Consider the following 24,303-nt stretch of genomic DNA (forward strand, 5'->3'; position numbering starts at 1 on the left):
TAATTGTTGAACTAAATGATCAATCTCGATCAAAATTTGCACATGAATTAAATTCGGGACTGAGTCGTTTTTTTATGATTTTACTTTGAAGGTAGGACGTACGTGAAGGGGATAGGAGTGGGAGATACGTATATATAAATAAATGAAACTTAATAACTTTTGAACCATGGGACCGATCTCGATCAAATTTACATAAGTAATGAATTTTAAATCTGAGATGATTTGTCATATAACTTTAGGCTGTAACTTATTGGTGGAGGAGGAGAAAGACATTGAAAAATGATCGAAAATGACCAATATTAGTGTCCAATGCATAATTTTCGATGTCGCTGACATGAGCAATGACACTTCCGATGCCGTACGCAACATTGGTAAGGGAGAGACATATGTACAAGTCATCGAATATGACCTATAGGCCCTATTAAAGAGCACTTTAGTAATAGTAAAAAGTGACTGCTTAACGAACATATTACTACTTTCTCTTAATTTAGCCCAGCGAAGCGGGTAATTGATTTTAGTGCAATCTAAAATAAAATTTTAATTTGGATTATAATTACAGATCCAATTACATAGTACATGCACAGGAGTTAAACTAGCTCTTTTCTTAGTAGTCTTTGAGTATTTTATTTTCCGATTGATCTTGTGTAATGACTTTCTATTCTCTTTCTGTATTTTAATATTGGTTTAAATTTAATATTTAGTATTCACACCCATCTGACTAGGAAACACCATTATGAAAAATTTCATAAGGTTTAACCTGTAACAAGCCGTCAGTCAAATAATTTACTATCCTTTTTTTGAATTTTAATGAACATGAAGAAGATAAGTAGTTATACTATATTATAAATGTATACTTTATTTCTATTTCCCTCAATACATTTTCTATTGCGACTAGAAATGAGATCCCTCTTAATCAAACAAGATAATAAGTATACATCTTGAAGCTTGTTTTTTTTTTTGCTTCTTTTTCTTCGAAATATTAAGTGTCTAACTTTAAGATTTTAAAAAGGAAGCAATTGGCAAAACGTTCTGACCAAGAAAATTTAAAGATATGATCTCCAAAATAAGATTACGAATTGCCCGTATGTAGGTGCGATCAGGTTAAGACAAGATGGGCTCTACTCAAAACAGCGGTCAATTGTCTGTCGAATGTAAATAAGATTGACATGATATGAACTCCATTTTTACACAAGTCATGCATTTCTGAATCTAGAAGAACATGTAAGTTCAACAGAAGGTTACAACATCTTTCGAATGTTTGAAAGATGTCATAATTGTCATTGTACCAAACTTTATCATTTGTCATACAATGTAAACATTGTTGAAAGTTATATTGTTTGTTAACCAAATTAAATGGTAATAACTGATAATTCTGCATAAAATACATGATTTGTCATACAACTGGATTGTTAAGAGTTACTAGATTGATCCTCTTTCAAAAAAAAAAAAAAAAGGATGGTCAACTCCTAAATTTTGGTCCTGTCAAAATTCCTTCAATCACAATTTCATATATATGAAAAAATTTAGACCAGATTGCTGAAGCTAGAGGATTACTAATCAACTTTGTACGTGGTTTTATGCACATGGGGCTGCCAAGGAATAATGTCCCAATATGCAACAAGCGTATGACCAATCCTTAAATCCTGAAATTTGAGTTGAGTTGATTTTGAGTTTAACGTTCCGTTCAGCAGCGAGGCTATATGAGACGTGGACCTACTGATTAACGTGGAATCCGAACCATATGAGCTCCCGCCGGGAATCGAACCCGGGTCTCCCGCGCCGAAGGCGCTTACGCTAACCGCTTAGCCACGGAGGAGCTCATCCTGAAATTTATGTGAAGGATAATAAAATGTGTTAGGTATATGTCATTGTACTCTATGTTCAACTGCACTTTCGCATGCACATAGTCTAGAGAGTAAAAATGGGAAGAGGATGCGAATAAAAGCAGAAATAAGATTTCTGCTCCTAATAGCAGGTACGAGTTTTAATTTATTACCTACTAAGAACTTTGGTCTAATGTTCTCTTGCTGATGATATGTTTTACTACATCATTGTTTAGCGAATTAATCTTTACAAATTCTACTCTACGTACAACCAGGGATTATGTTTAACACCATACAGCAAGGGAGGGTTTAAAAATACATTTACCTCATAAATCAGTATTTTCTGCCCCCAAAATATAAAATTCTTCTTTATTTTGTGTTAACTATATACTGAGACAACTGGCGACAACAAATAGAGAAGAATGTTACTTTTCCAGGGACAAATCATAATGATTTATGTGGAAGACATTTTTAATCCTCTCTTGGTATGTGGTCTTACGCGTAACTATGATTCCACCTTTCATATCATCACTCTGAAAGTAGCAAATCGTTTCCGTTTAGGTGTACGACGCTTTGTGTGAGCTATACCCGTAGTGACACCGAGTGTCAGAATGCTCAACTTTAACCAGAAATAAATTCATGCATAATATGGTGACACGTTACACCGAAGAAATCCATTTCATGTCCACGAGGATAACTTTTTTTTTTAAAAAAAAAGGTATTGATTATTTTCTAGAAATCAAAAAGCATAGAACGAGAAAATACAATTTATATAATTTTTTATACAAAACCTGAGCTATGACATGATAGTAATGAAAGATCTACGAATATTCTTATCCTAATAAAAGTGTGGACAATTTTTAATCCACCTTGGTGTACGAAGGGTTAATCTAATGAAACCTACCATTTATGTGAAACCAAACTTCGATTGTATTCTTATTCCTCTAATGGTTAGAGATTTAAATCTAAGTTCCATAGTCTTTATTGTTTTATAGATTTTTGATAATTGGAAATAGTTTCATACCGTATAGTGTTTTTTTAGCTACTGTCGGGAGGAAGTGGTGAATGTCTTCACGCGGAGGCGTTAGCCAGTAGCACAACCGGGATTTTATGGAATTACTAGTTCGTCGTTCGGAAACACAGTATTGGACTGGGCATAATTGCTTCGGGCTGGAATAAGTGCAATATCATGTAAATTGAAGTCACAGAAAAAGTCGGAAGCGATTTGTCGTTATTAAATTCAAAATACTGATAGTAGAATGGAAGTGTTCGTGTTTAAAAATTGTGAGTTTTACAAAAAATCCCATTTCGTCTAATTCATGGTGAGAAAGTACCGGACATATTATTTTAAATTTATATACTTATTTTGTGAGGTCTGTTTATTTAAAGTTATCGACGCTATTCCATTGCCTTGCTGACAAACACCGTGTGCGTGGGTTTTCTCGGTGTTCTCCCGTTTCCTCCCACTTTCTTCATTCCACCATTTCATTCATTACTCATCATTACCGTCTCCCTTAGCCTAACCGGCATAACCGTGGGACGTAAAACTCAAAAATTTCATTTCATTTCATTTATTCCATTGCCTTGCTCCATTTTGATTGTGTTTCAGTAAGTATATCAGTTATGTAATGAGGTATAGTACGCGATATGTTCATGGAATATCTCCTATTAAACCATACATACTGTATATTGGTAAGTCTTCTTTGTTATTTTTATAATTGATGTTAATATTTTTGCTTATATAATTGAAGATTGTTGTGAAGAGTTAAATTTTGCATTAGTATCCAAAACATTCAGTTACGCACAGTTAGTATTCAGAAGTGGCTTGTTTGCTTTTTTTACTCAACTCTATTTTGAAATTTATAAAGAATATATGATAAATCACCTTCTTTTGTTTTTCATGTATATAATTAGATGTTATCCATTATTTTTGTATTGGACCTTTACCTTCTATTGCAAATTATTGGCTTGAATCATGTAATAAGTTTTCCTTCCCTCGAAAGAATTATAAACCTTCTCTCAGTATTAGTTATTTTGTGTCAGGTTCCCGTTTTAAGCAATTATCATTGTTGTATATGCTATTCTATTTACTTCAGTTATTCTTTTTCTAGAATCAAAGGAACTAAACCTAATAGTGAAATATGTGAAACTACGTTTACGTAATGTAATGTTGCATTCCATAACGTTTCACGTCGGATTTCAAGCAGTGAAAAACGGTTTTTGGAAATAGCAATACTAAGAAAATACTTTCATATGTGTGCGCAATATAATAAAATAGGACGTAGCTAGTTTAAGTTCGGAAAAATACCTGTAGATGGCATGGTAAGCTTGTTTCGAATGTATTATAGTGTTGAATTCCATACAAATATTGAACTTTCTTTTGCAGTTTACTCTAAAGTTAGAAAATGTGATATACAATCGTGTTTCCCCAAGCAGCTCTTATATTTTAGATGCCGAGACCGCGGACTACAGATAATTATTTTCAATACTCTAAGTTTCATATGTCATATATTTTCGATGTTTACATGATTAAAAAGTATGAACTGAGCATATAACACGTCAAGCTAGGATGTAAACGGTACTGAATAATTGAACCACACGTTGCACATCAATTATGTCTCGCCATATGAAACTGATTTTTTGTTTTGTTTTTATTACCATCTTCAATTTGGTAGTGGCAATAGCATTTGGAACTTCCTCCCAATTGCCATTAAAGTAAAACTACGGCATAACCGTGGGACGTAAAACTCAAAGATTTCATTTCAAAGTAAAACTATACAAAAATAAAACTAGTCACATGAGTACCGAGTTTCATAACCTAATGAGATATAGAGTTCATCCTACCCCTTTCTACAGTGGTATTTCTGATGTTATTACTGCTGAAACTGCGCAACGAAAAGAAACAGAACTTTGAAAATTATCAGATTAGCATATTGTACAAGAACATTTTGTAGACAACCGAAGACTTTAGTAGGATTCTGATACGTTTAGCTTCCCTTCAGTTGTTAACATTTTTACCTAGTAAATGTTTTTATATCTATTCAATTATTGTGAATATCTTTATACTAGGAAAAGTAAAGTTGTATGTATTACTATTTGTTAGTATATATATTTTTATTTAAACTGAACACTTGTTTCGATAAAACAATATGCTGCAAAATTGTAAAATCCAGAAAATGATCACGTGAATAAAGCAATAGAATAAAACAAACGATGTTAATTGGAAACATCGACATACTACATAACAAAAGGGTAATGAATACATATATCTGAAATCTGTTATTGTACAGATGGAAAGGTATGAATACCAGGAAAAGAGGAAAAGTGAATACTGTATGGTTTCAAAACGTACTACTATGGAAAGATGTTAAAACTTAGATAAGGATCGAATAAAAGAGTGTCGTAAATAATTGTGAAGAAATGAAAATATTAAAGATTATTATGTAAAGAGGTTGATTGTGTTAGATAAGTAATCGATCGTGATAATTGATAGATATGTCATATTTGCACTTGTGAATTCAGGATACATGATGTAAAAAATTAACTTAATCCTTTGGTAGCGATCTCCACTTGATATTTAGCAACAACCTTCAATAGTAAATAGACTAATATAGTGATTGACAATACTATGAAAGATAAATGAGTACGACTGGCTGCATACAAAGTGAAAGAAAAAACATAATTAGAAGATAGCTGTAATTGAAGTACATATACCAAATAATGCAAAGTGTAAGGCTCAGAAACGAATGTAAATGACAAACTTAGTTCAAGATAGGGACGATGTTAAAGTTATTCGAATGGTAGTTGATCTGAGAAGAATGAGATGTTGCAAGTGTTTACAACCTTGTACATCTAATCTAATTTGAAATGAGTGCTCAGTTGTTATAATGCATTACTAAATGACAATTAAGAATGGCGACATGTTCATAAGATTATTACTCACCTTCCAGCCACAAGCATAGTAACCAGAGATAGCAGAATGGTCACCAAGAGTGACATTCGTCCAGGTATAGCATCAGGCGGAACTACAAAACTACCCCATGATAATACAACAAATATACTGCTGGGGACATAAACTTGAATCACAAAGCTCTTTATATTTCTCTCCAGTACTACAATTACTCGCATCATAGGGAGTGAGGTACCTGTAATACAATTTCAGCGTTTACATTATGTTAAAATTAACCATTACTTGGTGTGAACACTTTATCAAACAATAGGTTTATATTACAATATCATTTCCTTCCATTCTGATATAAAAATTAAATTACACTAAGGTTATTTTAAAGCAAGGTGACTTTGGGAATTTCTCTGAAATTACACGTGTTTTCTATTAACGATTACTTATGAAGGCTAACAGTACCTTTTGAATAGAATCGCATGCCATTTTCATTGATGGAGCCAGATTGCATCGATGGTATGAAGTTAACATGTCTACGAAAATGAAGCGACCCTGATATTGTGAAATAGTTGTTATCATACGACTGTCAACAGTAAGAAACGTGACAGCTACGAATATTCATCGACCGAAATATATTGCGACATTGCATAGTATTCAAGGTAGTTCAGAAAGCGACCGTAACAAAAAACTTAAATCTCTTAAAATTTTCTGGTCGTTAAGTATTCCATAATCTGACATACAGCTCTGACAAATCTTTTTTAAATATTTACTTTGGTTTTAATTGCTAAACGAACATTACTTGAAAGTAACCCGAATATGTGTTTCTAGTATTAACTAGAGAAGTCAGGTATGTTTTTGTATATTATATAGGTAGGCATATTATTTTCCGAACAGCTGTGAGCACTTGTGTGTGTACCTTTAATCGAGTCGCACAGCGAGACGTTTCTGGAACAGCGCAAAAACAAGTGGCTAACAGCTCACATGTACCGACCACAACGCTTTCACTGTGCGCAACTCATCACGTACGGCATTTCCCCTTCCACGTTCTTACTCGCTGACTAACTTCGCGCCTGAAGTCATAGTGTTTTGAACGTAATCTGTTTATAAGTAGGAACACAAAGAAACTGATGATTTTACTCGAGACGTGGTAATAATTACTATTGAGATAAGGACTCAATGATGTTATATTATTATTATATTTCTTATTATTATTATAGCATTTATGTAACAAACGTCATCAAATGTGTATAACACAGAGTGTAGAAACACTGCTAATGCAAAAACTATTTCTCACTAAAATCAAAATAATGAAATACTTAACGGTTCAGAGTGTTTCATTAATCAACATCATAAAGACAGAGAGACAGAATGGTGAATGGCAAAATAGAAATAAGGTAAAGTTAAATATCACGGAACTAAACATTCTCGCTGTTATTTCCTAGAACGAATCGTGTAATGAAGAAATTGATACGGAACGATTTACATACAAACTATGAACAAAGTTATAATCGGTGCTACTAGAAACTCTTTGCCGAAGAAAACTCACGCCCATGGGCAAGATGCATCATGTGGACTTTTTACCATTAAAACTATTTATATTTACAATTATTTGTTGAAGAGTTGTTAGAGAGCTATGTACGTACAAAATGTAAATAGAGTTAAATTTACATTTTTTTAGAAAATTTCAAGGAAACAAATTACCATCCGACTGCTCTTTCTGGATTATATGATGAACAATGACTTTTTGGAGTATATAATGAACAAAATGCTTTGTTTTATATGTAGTAATTTGTCTATAAGACATTTGATCCATTGAAACCAAAAGGAGAATACAAGTACTGAACTTTTAAAATTAATTATGAAACACACGTACGCACTATTTTATCCAATGATTTTCTCTCATTGCTCTGGCAACACCATAATGCCATCAATATGGAACTTCTACGATTTCTGTTCAAACAATTGGGACATGTGGTTTCACAGCTTTTATTCAAACTAACTTAGTAATATTCACAGAGATTTGCAAAGAACAAAACTATTGATAATATGGCTGAACCCTGTCTGGGCTATACGCTGAATGAACTAAAATCTTTCATAGAATGTCTTTCAATTTCTGGTGGGTTGTTGAAAACAAACGGGCGTTACAACATTGTCAACGTTGCATTCTCCACCGTCGCATTCTCATGTTGACTAGTACTACCGGTCGCTTTTTAATTGCTAGGTACAATCAGTCTAATTGTCAACAGCAAAGCTCCAAATGAATCTTTGTGCCCGACGGCAGCAGCTCATAATGTAATATTCTATTACACACATCATACTAGAAGCATAACTTTAGTGGTCGTTAGTATGAGCGTTAAAATAAACTGTGGAGCTTCTACTCGCTTCCACTGCGAATTCCTTCGCTCATCGTTGTCATAAGTTACGCACTTTTTACACTTGTTAACAATACTTCAGAAATTAACATTAAAGTTCATTACTTTACAGTAGAGATTCGCAATAGAAATTCGATTGAGTAGATTTTCGATTTGTATGTGACAGTGATACATTGCGTTTTAGTACGTATCCAGATTTCTCAAAATCTCTAACACTATTTAGTAAAGAATCTTTAGTTTATTTGCTAAACCTTCTTATTTTAACTATTCAGATGTCGATCTTGCTCGACTTTTTTCAGAGTACAATTAAATTTGATTTAAATATCCGCCTACAACAAGGAGCAATTTAGACTGCAAACTTCCAGAACGGAAGTGACTGTGCCATTCTCTTGCTCTTACTTTTGAAAATTTATTTTGCCCATAAGATACAAAAAATATTCACCTGCATGTGGAGTAAATTTCCACAGCAAAAATTAGTGTACCGTTTTTTTGTTTTTTTGTTTTGCTCCTTTTTATATTATATATTGACTTTAAAAAGAAAATAATTCCTATTCTCGCATTGCAAGTATTACAATGCTTATTGCACATCAACTAGTTTGAATTGTCAGTTGTCGAATGATGTTAGACCTCACGCTGATATATCCTGATATTAGAAATATTAACTCTACCTCATATACAAAAGCTCACTACAGTTTAGACTACCTGATATTGAGGTAGAGAGTCTGAATTCCATCATAAAATTCCGTTTGTCTTATAGAGATTGGCCCAGATATATTTCTACATAATAGAAGAGGTACCAGTCTATATTTGGGCAGCGGTAAAGCTATCATACAAAGTCATAACACATAGAAAAATTTTCAAAAAGTAAGAAAAACACTTTCTGAACATTGTGAGTAGTCTCTTAATTATGTAATACACAATTCGCAATTCCGTGAATTTACTTATAGTGTTGCAAAAAAAGAAAAACAAGATTATAGTACCAAATGTGTCTAGAAGCATTTTTAAAGGAAAACTTTCTTTAAACATTACAGAACGTAAACCTATGATGAAACAATATGATATGTTTGATGTTATGCGTCTTTAGAGAAAATTAGTATTGATTTATTTATCTTTTCTTGAATGTGGTATAAAATCAAATACTTGATCTAAGGCACACACATTCTCAAATGGCTTAGTTTCGTTGTTTAGTTACTGAAATATTAACGTTGCTTTACATAAAATTAGCAATACTGAATAAGTGACACAACTTAAGTCTTCTAGCATTAGTTAAACGTAAACGTTCTTGCTGCAAAAGAAAAGGAGGTACGTAATAGTAGACTTAGTATCACTGTAAGCTTCTACGAATAAGTTCGTTCAAATACAACCATTTGTAAAAACACAATCTCACTCAATCAGCAAACTGTAAACACATGTAAATGTCTTCTGCATAATTATCATCAAGATCACTACACACGAAATAATACCATCCAAGACAAAAGCGACATTGAATACTCTGTCCCTTTCTTAATGTTCACATCACACTCGTTCTCACAAAGACTGAATTTAATATAATTTTCTTCTTCAGTTACTGATTTGTTTTATTTTGGTAACATATTTCGTAATAATAGACCTTTTCTCCCGGTTACTATAATTCATTGTAATCGATATTGTGGCATAAGTGTAATCTTCGGTTTCTTGATTTTGAGAACCCAGTTCCTTTTAATTTGTTTGAGTAGTTTTCTAAAAAAGAATTATTGTTGAATAAGATTAAACGTTACTTCAGCGAGCCTTATTTTTATAGGTTTACTATGTCTGAATATCTCTGACTATTGTAATAGTAATATTTTTCAGGCATGCCCAAATTATGCCTATAATCACCTTCACCACTTTCTATACAGAAGAAGCAAATTATTTCAAACTTTAAGAATATCTTAACTAAGCTCTTGTTTCTGACAGAATCAGTGAATAGTGTACGAAATATATTTCGCCTGAATTAATTTATTCCATTTTACGTTTATGATGTGTATTTCGCTGAATCGTATAGCTTTACTTATTTTGATATTTCTTTCGTTTTCGAGTTACATTATGCTCGATATAGCTTGCCTCTCTCAGTGCAGGCACAAAGACAATTATCTCTATATCCATTTCTTGCGCTACAAACAAAACATGTTAATATTAAACTATCTCTGCCTTCTTTTGAATGTTTGTTACATCAAAATAGTGCCAAGTATAGATATAGATGTAATACTTACCAGTGCTTGGTAGTTTTAAAAATATTGTTCTTGGAACAGAGCAAACCTTCACATTATATTGAGGTAAATGAATCACTCTTTTCTTCACAAGATTCGATCTCCCCCATTCCAAAGATATGACATTATCTAATCCACCAACTGAAATGCAAATGTTGTTTTAATGTATACACAACAATGAATGTTCTAAACTAATCAATTGCAACGTTTTATAACATATATTTTGTTACAACTTTCCTAAATTGCGATTACGTTATAAGTTTGTAATTTTAAAGAATTAATTGCTAAAAATAAATATGTATACCTTCAAACAAAGCATGTTGTAATATCTGCTACTTATGTTAAGCATATAGAAGAATCTGATCAGCACTAAAAGATTGCTAAACGGTCTTTCTAAGTTATATTTTGTCAATATGTAAGATTGTTAATATCATTTTTTACATGTGCTCATACAACATCGTTCTCAGTATTTTATCTACCAATAATGGGTTATCAAATAAATTTTCGTAAAACAAAGGTAAAATACTCGTTCTATCTTGCGATTTTATTCTGGGCGTGTAACTTCTGTTAAGTTCTTTATTTCATTAATAATTTTAACCTTACTTGCAACGAAAATAGAGCGCGTGTACTTTCTTTACATAATCAATAAATGCACTTCTAGTGTAGAACGTAATTGAATCAGGTAACGCAAAAGAGGCCTCAGTGAAATAAACTTAAGTTTTGAGAAAAAACTAAAAAGCATTGTAGTTTTAAAACAATAAAGTCAAGACAAACTACTCTTTTCTATGTAAGTAAAAATCACATTAATCGAATAAGAAAAGTATTTTTGCTATTATCATAGCAACAAATTTGTTTTCGCTGTGGACTGAAACCTGAAGCTCTGTAAACATGTAATCCAACTGTTTATTATTTTGTTACTCTTTTTTAACACAAAATTATGTAGAGACGTTTTCTATCCAGTAAAGTATCTATTGTAGATATAAAAATTTAACAAAATTATGGAAACAATAGTATGTTTTTAATTACGATAATTAATTAATGACAATGTGTTGAATGTTGAGTTAAGATTTATTCTTCTCAAACAAAAATTTACAGTTTTTTCCTTTATTACTTAGCCAGTCCGTGTCGTTTGGCGTATAAAGTTCAAACAAATCATTTTCAGAAGTGCGTATTCTTTCGCGTTCGTCTTTCTTTTGAAGCTGTGTTATCCTTTTCGTTCTTTTCACGCCAAGATCATTTCTTTACTTTAGTCGTGTAAGAATTATTAACTCTGAAAAGCAGAAATCTTTTCACAGGTAATAATTCTTACACGAGTAAAGCTATCTTAAAAAAGCCAGATTTGTGGTTATGGCAAAACGCTACCTCAAAACGCTATGTCAAATGACCCTCTTTCTATTTGAAACTTTTGACCTGAATCCAAGTTTGCGAATTTCGAAATGGCCGCTATGACAGTACTATACAAAATTATTTACAATTCTTCCTCTATTTCTATTATCCTGGGTATCTTCGCATTCCCTTTAGCCTTTTCTAAATTACATGAGTTCATTACAGGTTTTTCGCATATACTATGTACTGTAATCGGATTCAAAATTTTAGGCTGCTTGAGGCACCATTTAATATTCAATGCAGCTAATTTAGACCCATATGAAACCATTTTAGAGGGCCAGTACAAAGAAATTCTGGAAGCAAAAATTAAGGACCACCCTAATAAATAAACAGTATGGCGCTAAATTCGTTGTACAAAAGCAGAGGAGTGATTTCTGAGAGTAAAATAAACCAAAAAAGTTACAATAAACATAGGGCGTAAACCCCATCGTTTACGTATTATAAGCTGCTGAAAACGTGAAAAAATGAATTCTAAAGGTCCATAGCTCCAAAACTATGAGACCTACTGTAGTCGGGTCAAGACTTCACTTAGGACCTAGTATGTGATCTATGCAAAAATACGTGTTTTAGACAGTTAAGGTAATCACGAAACAATTTTTATGAAGGGAGTTGGAGAGTACTTTATATCATAGGCCCGTAGTCAAACTCACTCTATAAAAATTGTTGTGGAAGCACCTCAATTCGCGAGTTAAGCAACCTTTACCAGTAGAGATGTGTCAGTCGTGTAATAGGTTTACGACGTACTAAAGACTACAATTTATGTATTTTTTGTTGTCTTTCAAGCTTATATCAAAATGCTTTACAAGAATTACGACTACCGTACCCTCTATTGTAGTAGCACGTTACACGTCAAGGTATGATTAGCTCTCCTCCATGGACTTATAATTTAGGTCTGATTTTCGTTCAAATCCAAAGATGTAATCTCAGTCCAGCCACTTTTAGCACTGGACAATAAAATAACTTCTTACAGCAATAAATACAGATTTACTTGTGTCTTCACGTGTTAGTTTTAATTTGGCTAGACCGACATTTCCGTTTAGAAAACCTGATAGTATTGTTTAAAATGTGTTAATTGAATTGTACTTACATACTTTTAATCCTGAAATACACTCTCATCAAAATCAAAACTTACCTATATGTATGTCAATATTGCATGCTTGCACATCTATAGGATACAAACTGAAGTCGAAGTCACATTTAGTGATAAGAATTCCACTGAAAAGATACACGTAATCAAAAATAACAACATCCCATCAATGAATCAAAACAAAAAAATATAGTTAATATAATGTATAGTTTGCAGCATTGTAAGAATTATAGTTCCATTTTTTAACCTTTGTAATTATTAAATTATCCGCAGGTGTCACATAAAATACTGTAGGCTTAATCTATAATATTTATTATGTTCATAAGCAGATAATCCTTGTATTTAAATATGACAGAAGTATAATCTTGACAAACGCTAAGTAGCTTTCTTAGTTCTTTCTCAAACGAAGAAACATCAACTTCAATGCCCGTAGTCATATTAACTTCAATTTCTAAAATTTTTATTAACTTCAATTTCTAATCAATTTCTAAAGTTACGTTGAGAACTTCAAAGAAGGAAATATACTAGCTAGTGTACCCATGTTTAGCAAATAATCAAATTATCATGATTCAGTTACTTTCTTTTACCTTTCTAAATGTATTTGTGATCGCACAATTAATGCCTAAATGTCCAAAAGATTGATTAAACTTGTTACTGACCGGAAGCGTTTCATCTCTTATTATTAGTAACGTGAAAAGTCTTTTAAATACGTGATTTTAAAATTTAAAAAAAAAAAAAACATATTATAATGAAGATATGCACAACAAGTTACGTCTCGTGATTTTATCTCTTAAACATAACTAGTAGTTACTTGTAACTAAATGCCAACAAGTTGTAGAATTTAGTTGTGAATATAAGACGACCTAAGCTTCTAACTATACATTTTTATCCTTCCGACATTTAAAGGTAGAGGAGATAAAAGCGTTCTTGACGAAACTATTTTGAAACATATATATGGCTATGTGTTGCGAGAAATCAAAATCAACTGAGTGCTTGGTAAATTGAAGATATCCTTTTTCTGTCATTTTCGGGAAGCATGCTTTCTGTAGCTGTCCGGATGATAGGCAGTGCAGAATATATATTATTCTTACAGAAGTCTTAGGTTACACGGTACTAACTAAACGTAATTTTCGAAAGCTAGTTCACACTATATGTTGTGACTGCTGGGTTAGTAGTAAATTATCTCTTGCATGACAATTACTCTCCTCACAATTGATTTTTATGCATGCAATATTTTGAGGCTCTTTTTGAAGTACACAAGAATTTTATACTATCTTCAATCAAAAATGAACATTGATAAGGATTAGAATCAGTCATCTTTGGGTTAACAGAGAATGATAGAATAAATCCAAAATATGGAAGTAATTGAAGACATTCGCCAGTATGAAATGAGAGAACAATTTGCAAACCCTTACCAAAGGAAAAAGTAAAAAAGTACACTGGTATCATAATTTATTGCATGGATCCGTATTGCTTTGGCCTATACGCCAGTACTTCCTTAACCTAGACTCACTGTTCTCACCGGACTTTAGTCGCGTTGATATACACAATTTTCAATAATTCTTAAACGGATTTATAGCACATCAAAAGCTGCCTTGAAAGTATCATTTTCGAGGTCTAAAACAGACTATTACGACGGTTTGTTAGGAAAATTTAATTGTTTAGAAAGGGTATTTATATAATTTACAGATTTACAGAAGGTTTAAGAACCATGTGTCAGAAATTATTACTTGAAAACTCAAAGGAAATGATATATATGCCTAAATATAAAATTAACCTTGTTTTCGCTACGTATGTGTATAAATGTTACTCATATAGAGTGTCATGAATTATCCACATCAAAAGCACATTTATCATATCTGTTAAGGTTTCTATCAAAACTTTGATGCAAGTACAATACTTTGACAATCCTACGTTCGTGGACATGTAACGTGATACTTTCTATAGCTATAAAATAAACGCATATATTGTCTGTTAATCTTAGCAAACTTTAAACATGGTATTCAAGTTAACGTTTACGATTCATCAAACCATAAACTCATTATTTTACTAACGTGGTGATACTGTTGTGAGTGATATGTTGGTAGTTATTCGACTCTCTCACAATTTCACAGGCAAACAATTAAAAATTGCATCTCACAATCACGATGATGTGGTCATTATTGAAAGTTTTTCTTTACGGATAGACGAAGAAGACGGAGATCATTATCCTTCACGGACACTAAAATGTGAAAAACACTGAAAGATCGTTCCCCAATCACTTTTGAATAAGAAATGTTACGTCTAAAGTCGTTTCTCCAAGATAAAAACAATACTTAACACAAACTTACTGTTCCATTCAACTATACATTTTACAATCTGACAACAATCGCATTATATACTGCACATATTCATGAATTGCTCAATATTATTTGGACACAAGTGAGCGATAACACTATATCATAATGTGAAGTAGCCTTAATATTTTAATCTTATGGTAGGAAATATTTTGTATGTTAAATTCAGCCCTGCAAGATTGTTAAGGCTGTTTGTATTTTTGTTTTGGTATTTGAGTTTCATTCAAACGCAATCTGTGAATGTTGTTAATGTTGTAAGTTGTATGAAAGGTTTCCTGTTAATATAACCATTTCGTAATTGTTTGTTTTGTTGTTAACAAACCTCATCGAATCGGACACCGTGATATAAGTTATGTAAAATTCTGAGAATTGACAAGATTTTTAATCTCTGAGAAGTATTGGTTAGTTAGACTTCTTGCAGAGAAATCTCATACAAAATGTTCTGAAAATACTACTCTGATAACACTTCAGAAGTTGGGTAGTGTTTATTCCTTTTTCTTCCCGGCGGGAGCTCATGTGGTTCGGATTCCACGTTAATCAGTAGGCCCAAGTCTCACATAGCCTCGCTGCTGAAAGGGACGCTAAACTGAAATTCAACTCATTATTCCTTGTTCCTCATTTGCTACAATGGAAAATATATCTTACAGATAAGGTTAATATTTTCAAATAACTTGTCTATAAACTTTCAGATCCTTTGATCCCGATGAATAGCAATTATTTATTTAATCCACAAAATAGATGCATTTCAACGGCTACGTAAGGTACAGACGTTTATTTTTTTTTTTAGATTCAAACATAATCTTTCTCCTTGACGCCAAGACGAATATTCCACTTCCAAAGCAAGAAACGTACTAATTTATTTCCTACCAGGAATGTAGGCTTAGTAAGGAACGCTGCGGGAGTTCTTAAAGGTCGATTTTCACTCTCTGTGCATGTTTCTTGGACAGAGTTTAAAAGAAACAACATACATTCTTGTTCATTATCTAATAGTTAAGCAACTCACTTTGGTAAAAATTATTATTCCATTTATGTGAATAAGATACAGAGAAAATTCAGAGGAAAACAAATTTAAATTTTCACTAGACTTGCATCCGAAAATATCAAAATACGAAACTCCAGAGAATCCGCCTCCAATCGTTTATGAAAAAGAGCGGTTTTATTATATTATACAATTCGTTAACTAGATAAATTTCCTCAGTTAACCATACTTTACTTGAAGAAGCAGGTCCAATGTGATAAATAAAACGCAAACCTTGCCAATCAAAAAACAATACTTTCGCAAACATAGCAAGTTGCTCAATAGAGAGAGAGATAGAAAAGGTGCCAATATCTTGTTTTATATTGTCTAACTGGATGGCAATCACATAAAACTACAATCAGTACGTCATCTATTTTGCAGCATCTTTTGAAGCTCTTACCCTGGTAGTGTGCAATGTTCCAAACACATTTTGAAATGGAAATATGTATTTCTTCGAGTGTGCCTACACCAAATTGGAAACTAACAATTTCGTCGTAATTTAAGATTGTTATCATTTATCCAAATACATTCAGAGAAATTTCAGCTCCGGAACAAGTAAAGCGACAACTTATTTACTACTTGAGATCTCAATTAAATGGTGTTAAACTTAGGTACAAACAGTCAGAAATAATAATTCCATAAACTAATGACAGCATGCCATCCACCACCTAAAATATCTTCGACCAGTATTATGTAGAAGGAAAACTTAATTTTAGATCAGTTATTACTTTTACGGCGATATTCAAAATCCACGGCTGAATGGATCGGTGTTTCAATTAAAGCATGGCGAACTCCTGTCGAGGAAGCAAAAAGAATAGAATGAAGTTTTTAATTTTTACGTCCCACGATTATGCAACCTGGTCTGAAGGAGACAAAGATAAAGATAAATTTAAGAAATGGTTAAATGAGGAAAGTAGGAGGAAACGGGAGAACCCCGAGAAATCCACCACATAGTCTTTTTCCAAGAGAAAGTTCACTTGGCGCTAACTGGGGTCGAACCAAGGACGCCATACGCCAGAGGTGAACCCCCGCAGTCCGATTCCAGAAAACAAGGAACAAGGATGAAGGAGAAAGAACATACGTGTTGGTTTATGCAATGTTCTGAAGAATGTAATCAGGTTGGCTCTAATGGTTAGAGAAAACGTGATCAATAAATTATTTTATACTCGCTATGAAATAAGACTCCGATCATGAACGCATTACCTATAACACATATCACAAAAACACACGAAAACCTAAATGTACTTGGTTACTAAGGAAATATCAAATAGTATAAAGATCGTTTATCGCAACGAAAGTATAAACATATACCATATGCTAAAGGGTTATGTCATTGCTCTTGCTAAAGTATATATATGCATATAGATTTCATATGTAATCGATCGTACTTATTGATTACTCACTCTCACCAGATATATATGAAAATTGGCTATTTGAAATGTACGGTTCAAGTTTGACCAAATCATATATATATATATATATATATATATATATATATATATATATATATATATATATGTGTGTGTGTGTGTGTGTATGTGTGTGTAAGTATGTATGTATGTATATATATCGGGTGTTGCAAAATAAGTGTTACAACACTTGGGAGGTGACTCCTGCCACTGAGACAAGAAAAAAAGTTCTCTTAAACTTTCTGCTATCGGACATAGTTTCACATCTACAAGGTGCCGAAAGCGTGGGAAAATGACTTTCGGACGCCAATAGTTCGGAAACTATCCAACATAAAGAGGGCGGGTAAAAAATTCACTGAAGAAGTCATACCTGCTCTATTGAATTTTGTATGTTTCACAATCCTACAGTGCACGCGCAAGGGATTCCCCAAAGGAACGTAGGGAGTCCCGGATAATCTGCCAAGTGAAAATTGGTCTAAATGGATACCAATTGATAGGCCTTCTACCAGGTAACAATAATTCGTTTCTCTTAAGTCGATATCTGGAACAAATACAAAATGGCGGACACCTTCATGCCCGTTGTGTGTGCTTGCATAATCGCCAGGTACGGATGCTGGCCAACAGTGAGGTTCTGAGTATTAAGAGTAGCAAATTTGTACTCAAATGCTCTAGAAAGACATCTGTAGTGTCGGTAGAGCATAACAGATGAAGCAGGGTGATTCACATGTATGGAAACACTTAACGAAAAATGCCCAGAAATGCACTCATACTCAGTAAACGTGAGTTCAAAGCGTCGGAAATGTAAGGATTAGCGTCAAGAACATGAAAGCCATTGCCAATTCACCAACAATATTCCTTCAAACCGATGCAATATGATGGGCACGGTTGCATACCAATAAGGATGCAACCACTGAGACCAAGTTCAAATTGTGCAATTGGACTCACAAAGAAACTAAGTAAACCAAATGAATGTCACTAGTGGGATCGCATGATCGATATTGAAATGTGGTCAATGTGTGTGTTGGTATCAACATGTAGCTAGTGAACAAATGTCAACATGTCGCACCGTCTCACGTGCGAAAACTACGAAAATAACGTTGTACATTCTGCTATTACATCCGGTGCACCTTTTGGTAGAACGTAACTAGAACACGATTGTATCAATGTCCCTCTTTGTTTGGGACATTGCCCCACAGTCGACACATATGAAAAGAAATCTCTTAATCCATGGTTTAAATTCTGATAGAGCGTGCAAACACAAACTTGTATCATGCCCCACGTCTTCTGAGACATATGACGTACTCGAAATACAGGAATATACCTCCAGAGATTCGTATCTTACACACTGTGCACATGCCAAGATAAAGACGAAAATGTACCTATTTGGCACATTTAACACTACAGCTGAAACCCATACATATGGAAAATAAAACGACATGAGAAATAGCACGAAACGTCTTAAAGCTCTGATTGTTTACAACTGTGCAGTAGGAGTAACAAAATGAAACACACAAGTATGGCGGGAGGCTGTTCAAGAGGGCTTGCCAAACAAAGTGGGTACTCCTAAAAGAAATGAATACAGAGAAAGTGGGGCTTCTTCGAACCTCAGGGCTAGAGCGCTCGCTTTTGCTCGCGTGGTCGCAGTTTCCAATCCTACTGGGAGCCCAAGGCTTCAGATTCAAGACCCGAGTAGTTATTTTCCTATTTTTCACACGTGGGACAATATCCCAGCAGTAGTGGGACATGTTGACATTTGTTCATTAGCTACATGTTGATATCAACACACACATTGGCCACATTTCAATATCGATCATGCGATCCCACTAGTGACATTCATTTAGTTTACCCAGTTTCTCAGTGAGTTCAATTGCACAATTTGAACTTGGTCTCAGTTATTGCATCCTTATTGGTATGCAACCGTGCACATCATTTTGCATCGGTTTGAAGGAATATTATTGGTGAATTGGCAATGGCTTTCATGTTCTTGACGCTAATCCTTACATTTCCGACGCTTTGAACTCACTTTTACTGAGTATGAGTGCATTTCTGGGCATTTTTCGTTAAGTGTTTCCATACATGTGAATCACCCTGCTTCATCTGTTATGCTCTACCGACACTACAGATGTCTTTCTAGAGCATTTGAGTACAAATTTGCTACTCTTAATACTCAGAACCTCACTGTTGGCCAGCATCCGTACCTGGCGATTATGCAAGCACACACAACGGGCATGAAGGTGTCCGCCATTTTGTATTTGTTCCAGATATCGACTTAAGAGAAACGAATTATTGTTACCTGGTAGAAAGCCTATCAATTCATATCCATTTAGACCAATTTTCACTTGGCAGATTATCCGGGACTCCCTACGTTCCTTTGGGGAATCCCTTGCGCGTGCATAAAATCCCTCAACTTATTTTGCAACACCCGATATAAACGATTTGGTCAAACTTGAACCGTACCTTTGAAATAGGCAATTTTCATGCAAAAAAATCTTATACTAAAATCACTTCAGCCGATGATAGTCTTCCTTATGTTATAGAAAGACTGTAATAATCTTCAGTAAGATGAGTGATCATCATGGACACCGACCCATACTTTGCAATGCATACAACGGTACTCACAAGAGTGGTAATGAGTTGATGCATTGTGGAGTTCCATTACTTCAACAACACTATTGGCTACTTTTGGGTAGCCTTTTGATTATCCAGAAGTGCTGCAAGACGCTTCCCTTAGCACCAACAACGTTCTCAACAAGAATTAAATCTCTATAGCAGACATGTCAGGACATTCTGCTACCCAGATTTGCTTTCCTCGCTCAAAATCTCTGCCAACTGTGCTGTTGAAAGCAGTCTTTCATTTTTATCCATAAAGAAAAGGTTGGGGCCGACTGGAGCTATGAAGTAAGCGGGAACTGGTAAGTTTACCCCATTCAGAAATTGAGAGGTTGGCATGCCCTTGGACAATTACGCCTCCTCATACAAGGAAACCTGATAATCAAAATTTCATGACCGTACGTACTCTTAAATTTATTTTGTTATCTCACCACTCACCAGATGAGTATAAAATCACTACTCAGACTCAATCTGTTATTATCTCGAAAAACAATGATACCTCATTTATCTTTGTTGCAGCCCTACTAATCTTCACGAACGTTGCCAGAGATGCAATGATATACATTATAATGGTCGTCGGACAATAAGACTATTTCTATGCAATTGGCGTGCCGCTGAAAAGAGTAAGATTTGGCTAATTGCAGTCCTCTCACATGCGTTTGCAATCCTACCGGATGTTGGACACCTGTCCCTTGTTGCATATCTTACAATGTAAGAGACATGTCCTGCTGTAGTTGGCCGTAATTGGCCTTTTTACAGGAATGCCTGTAGCTTGGAATACTCCTCATGCTTGTAAAATATTGATGTGTGCAATAAAAGGAAAAGTCAATCTGTTCTCTCACATTCGTCACACTTCTTCTTTTTTGCAGTTACACAACAATTCTTTCAGATGGACTAGCCCAAATGTTGTCTCCAGGTCCTGTTGTTGAGAACATCACAACAGTAGGCACCCTGACTGTATTCCCACAGACACCCAGTGCCTCGTCTCATTCATGCAATTTCTTCGCTTTAGCAAATCATACCCATTTGGCCCCACAGTCAAGAGAACGTCCCATTGTGCTTTTATTACTCCGTGTGCACGAGAGTTGTAGTAACATGACCCATTGTGTCCTTGTAGTTTAAGTTCTACGTGGATTTCGTCTTCGGTGTAGTTGGGTTTTACTTACGAATGACCACTGATAGAAGCGGTGTCCAAGTACTTAGGTGGTGGTTATTTCCTTCGGTACTGTTGAGTAACTATGGTTGTGCGTTTGTTCTAAAATTATCGACTGGTACTTTGTTCTTGATTGTGCGCAGTTTATCCGCGTCGTTGTTTCTTGGACTATTCCGTTGCAAGTATGCACTATGTGGGTTAAGGTGGCCCGAGGAAGATATTTTCTCAGTTGGATTGAAACAAACTTGGTCTTGGAGAATTCGTCATCGAGTAAATTGTAGAATTTGGAAGATCGGATAAGTTGGAGTTGAAATCTTCTCTAGTGTCAATATCGTCCATATCTTCAGTTCATATAGTGCAGTGAATATGGTGTTTCCTTTTAGGAGGTGATTGTTGCAGACGTTTAGCATAGCTTGACACAGCGGGTAGTGAGCGGGATCGTATGGAATTCATGGACAAGGCAGATGCAGATGAGTCTCCAGAAACTTTATTAACTTGTGGTGACTATCCGTAGGTTTCTGGCCGGATGTAGGTCGTGGTATCACGTTTGTGGGACGAGTAAACGGTCTTGGAACAGCAGCCCGTAAGCCTTCATCGCGTCCATTATCCTTATTCCTATTAGCACTGAGTGTGCCAGGCATAGTAGGGTCAGTCCTGGTGAGCCAGAGCCAAGCACGTGAAAAAGATGGAGTTGTTGATGAGTGTAATGAAAATCATAAATAGGTACGAGCAACCGTTTGCGTAATACTCAGGGATAGGTACTCTCTTTCCTCCATCAGGCCTGTAGTGCTATTAGCCCTCGGCTAGAAGAGTCTGACTTATAATACTCGACAGTCTGATACGAAAGAAAACCCAAGATGAGGAGCAGGAAAGAATCATAAAACAGCTGTACTGACTTTGGTACATCACAGCCGATTCGATCGAATTACTATTGATCGGGAGTATGTCTTTAACTTTTGCGTATCAGTGTATATGTATGAATGTATGTTTGTGTGTGTCACACCATAAATCTGGAACGTCTATTGCAATTTCTACCTAACTTGATAGAATGTGACTAACAGTCTGAAAAGTACTGTGGTAATAATATTCTCCTAGCACTCACCACACTCCCCTATGAAAGAAGTGTAAAATAACGAACCGATATTAATATCAAATTTATAATTGTCAGTGTCGACGAGAGAAATAGTTAGATTCACGACACGTTTACGTTAAGTTCAGGCACAAGCAAAAGTAACTAGTTAAAAGTAACCTCTAGTTGAAAAGGATGGTATGTGAAAATAAAAGGTAACTACCGATCTTAGTGACGAATCCGTAGATTTTGGGGTGATTACTGATATGGATAATCATACTCCAGTGAGGGTCCAGTCCCTAATATAACCTTCAGAGGAGTAGGAAAGACTAACATGAAAAAATAATCGAATACGATCGATGTTAGTGTCGAATGTATAGTTCTCGGTGCTGGTGAGGTTAATACTGACCTCTCTGGCACATGTAGAAATTAGTGTGAATGAGGATATCATGTAAAAATTACAAAAATAGACAATATTAGTGTAAATTTATAGTCATACCGCTGGGATAAATGCTGAATCTCTGGATGAAATTAAAGTTCACGGTTAGACTCGAACAGTATGGTGGATGTGAAGATATGAAAATAAAAAAAAATCACAATAACCAAAAATTGTGCCGAATATATTGTTTCTATGATTGGAAAAAGGCTGTATCATTTGAAATAACTTTCGTTTTATATTTATTATCGACCTGTATAGGAGTTTTTATCATATCACTTCAATCGAAGTTTGTATTCTATGAGATTAGAATGATTTAAAATTTATACCTGTACTAGAGTATATAATAGACTACTACCGTTACAGTTTTACTGAAACGCATATATTAGGAAGGAAGTGAATTCAAGTCTTTTTGAAGTACGGTTTCAAAAATTCCTGTTATCTTCACGTTTAATGATTGAAGTCTTGCTGCGTTTATCTTCGATATCTAGACTTTGACCGTGAAATCCCTCTTGGCTACCGTACACGTCTTTGGCATAGGAAACTCAGGTTTGATTTACGATGGGAACTTCTGTTGTTCCGATCCGGCGTTAAGTTTTATGTCCATATCTCATATAGCCTTCATGCTGAAAGAAGCCCTACATTCTAAGCAAGAAAGTAATCGGAGAATTTGACAATTACTAGTAGAAATTTTGTAAGAAGTAGAAGAGTTATATTGTTATATCTTAGTGTAACTATATTTTTCGATCGAAAAATACAATATATTTCAATAAAAAAATTTTCTTGCATGCCTTATATCTGGAGAACTACATTAAGTGTAACCAAACTTAAACTATCATTTAACTCAGTATGATGTCATTATTCCGCAGAAAAATACGAAATCTCGATTTAGAAGCCGTTCAAAAATTTTGTGGCCCATGATCCAAGATCCAATATATTTCAATGAAAAATATTTTTGTACGCCTTACATGGAGAACTACATATAGTGTAACCAATCCCAAAGTATCACTTAACTCTGTATGATGTGCATATCCCTAGAAAATGCGAAAACTTGATTTTTAAGACCGTTAAAAAGTTTTATAGCTCCTGGCCCAAAAAGTAATTATGGAATAAGATCGCATTCTTTTGATGCATTTTCTGATCGTTCCTTAAATTCTTGGCCAACATCGTAATCTTTTGGTCCATTTTTGGATCATTCTTTAAATCGTTGGCCAAGATCGCAATATTTTGCTCTGTTTTTAGGATCATTGCTAAAATTCTTCTTGTAGTACATTTTCCTATTAGACCATGAAGGTGCAATGCCTCAGGAATTATGGAAATAATATGTATATATTATGTTCTTGTTGATTTATAAAGTTAAAGTATGATTAAAAGTATCACATACTCTAAAATATCCAAATTTCTTGTAATTATGCTACTAATGCCCAAAGAGTTGATTATATGTTGTAGATGTTTCACGTTCTTCTGAGAAAAGA

At 34.3% G+C, this 24,303-nt stretch overlaps 1 protein-coding gene across 1 annotated transcript in view; it reads right to left on the reverse strand.

Moving 5' to 3' along the window:
- LOC145681787 (gamma-aminobutyric acid receptor subunit pi-like) overlaps positions 1–24,303 on the reverse strand; it is a 42,019-nt gene that overhangs the window by 6,672 nt on the left and 11,044 nt on the right. Inside the window, exons 4-6 of the mRNA XM_081753397.1 lie at positions 12,843–12,925; positions 10,328–10,465; positions 5,767–5,968 (exon numbers count right to left, since the gene is read on the reverse strand). Of these exons, the coding sequence (XP_081609523.1) occupies positions 5,767–5,968; positions 10,328–10,465; positions 12,843–12,925 (423 nt within the window). The remainder of the gene's footprint in view (positions 1–5,766; positions 5,969–10,327; positions 10,466–12,842; positions 12,926–24,303) is intronic.

The sequence above is a fragment of the Thermobia domestica genome, chromosome 3 (assembly GCF_964235325.1).
Source record: "Thermobia domestica chromosome 3, izTheDome1.hap1.1, whole genome shotgun sequence".
Lineage (NCBI taxonomy): Eukaryota > Metazoa > Arthropoda > Insecta > Zygentoma > Lepismatidae > Thermobia > Thermobia domestica.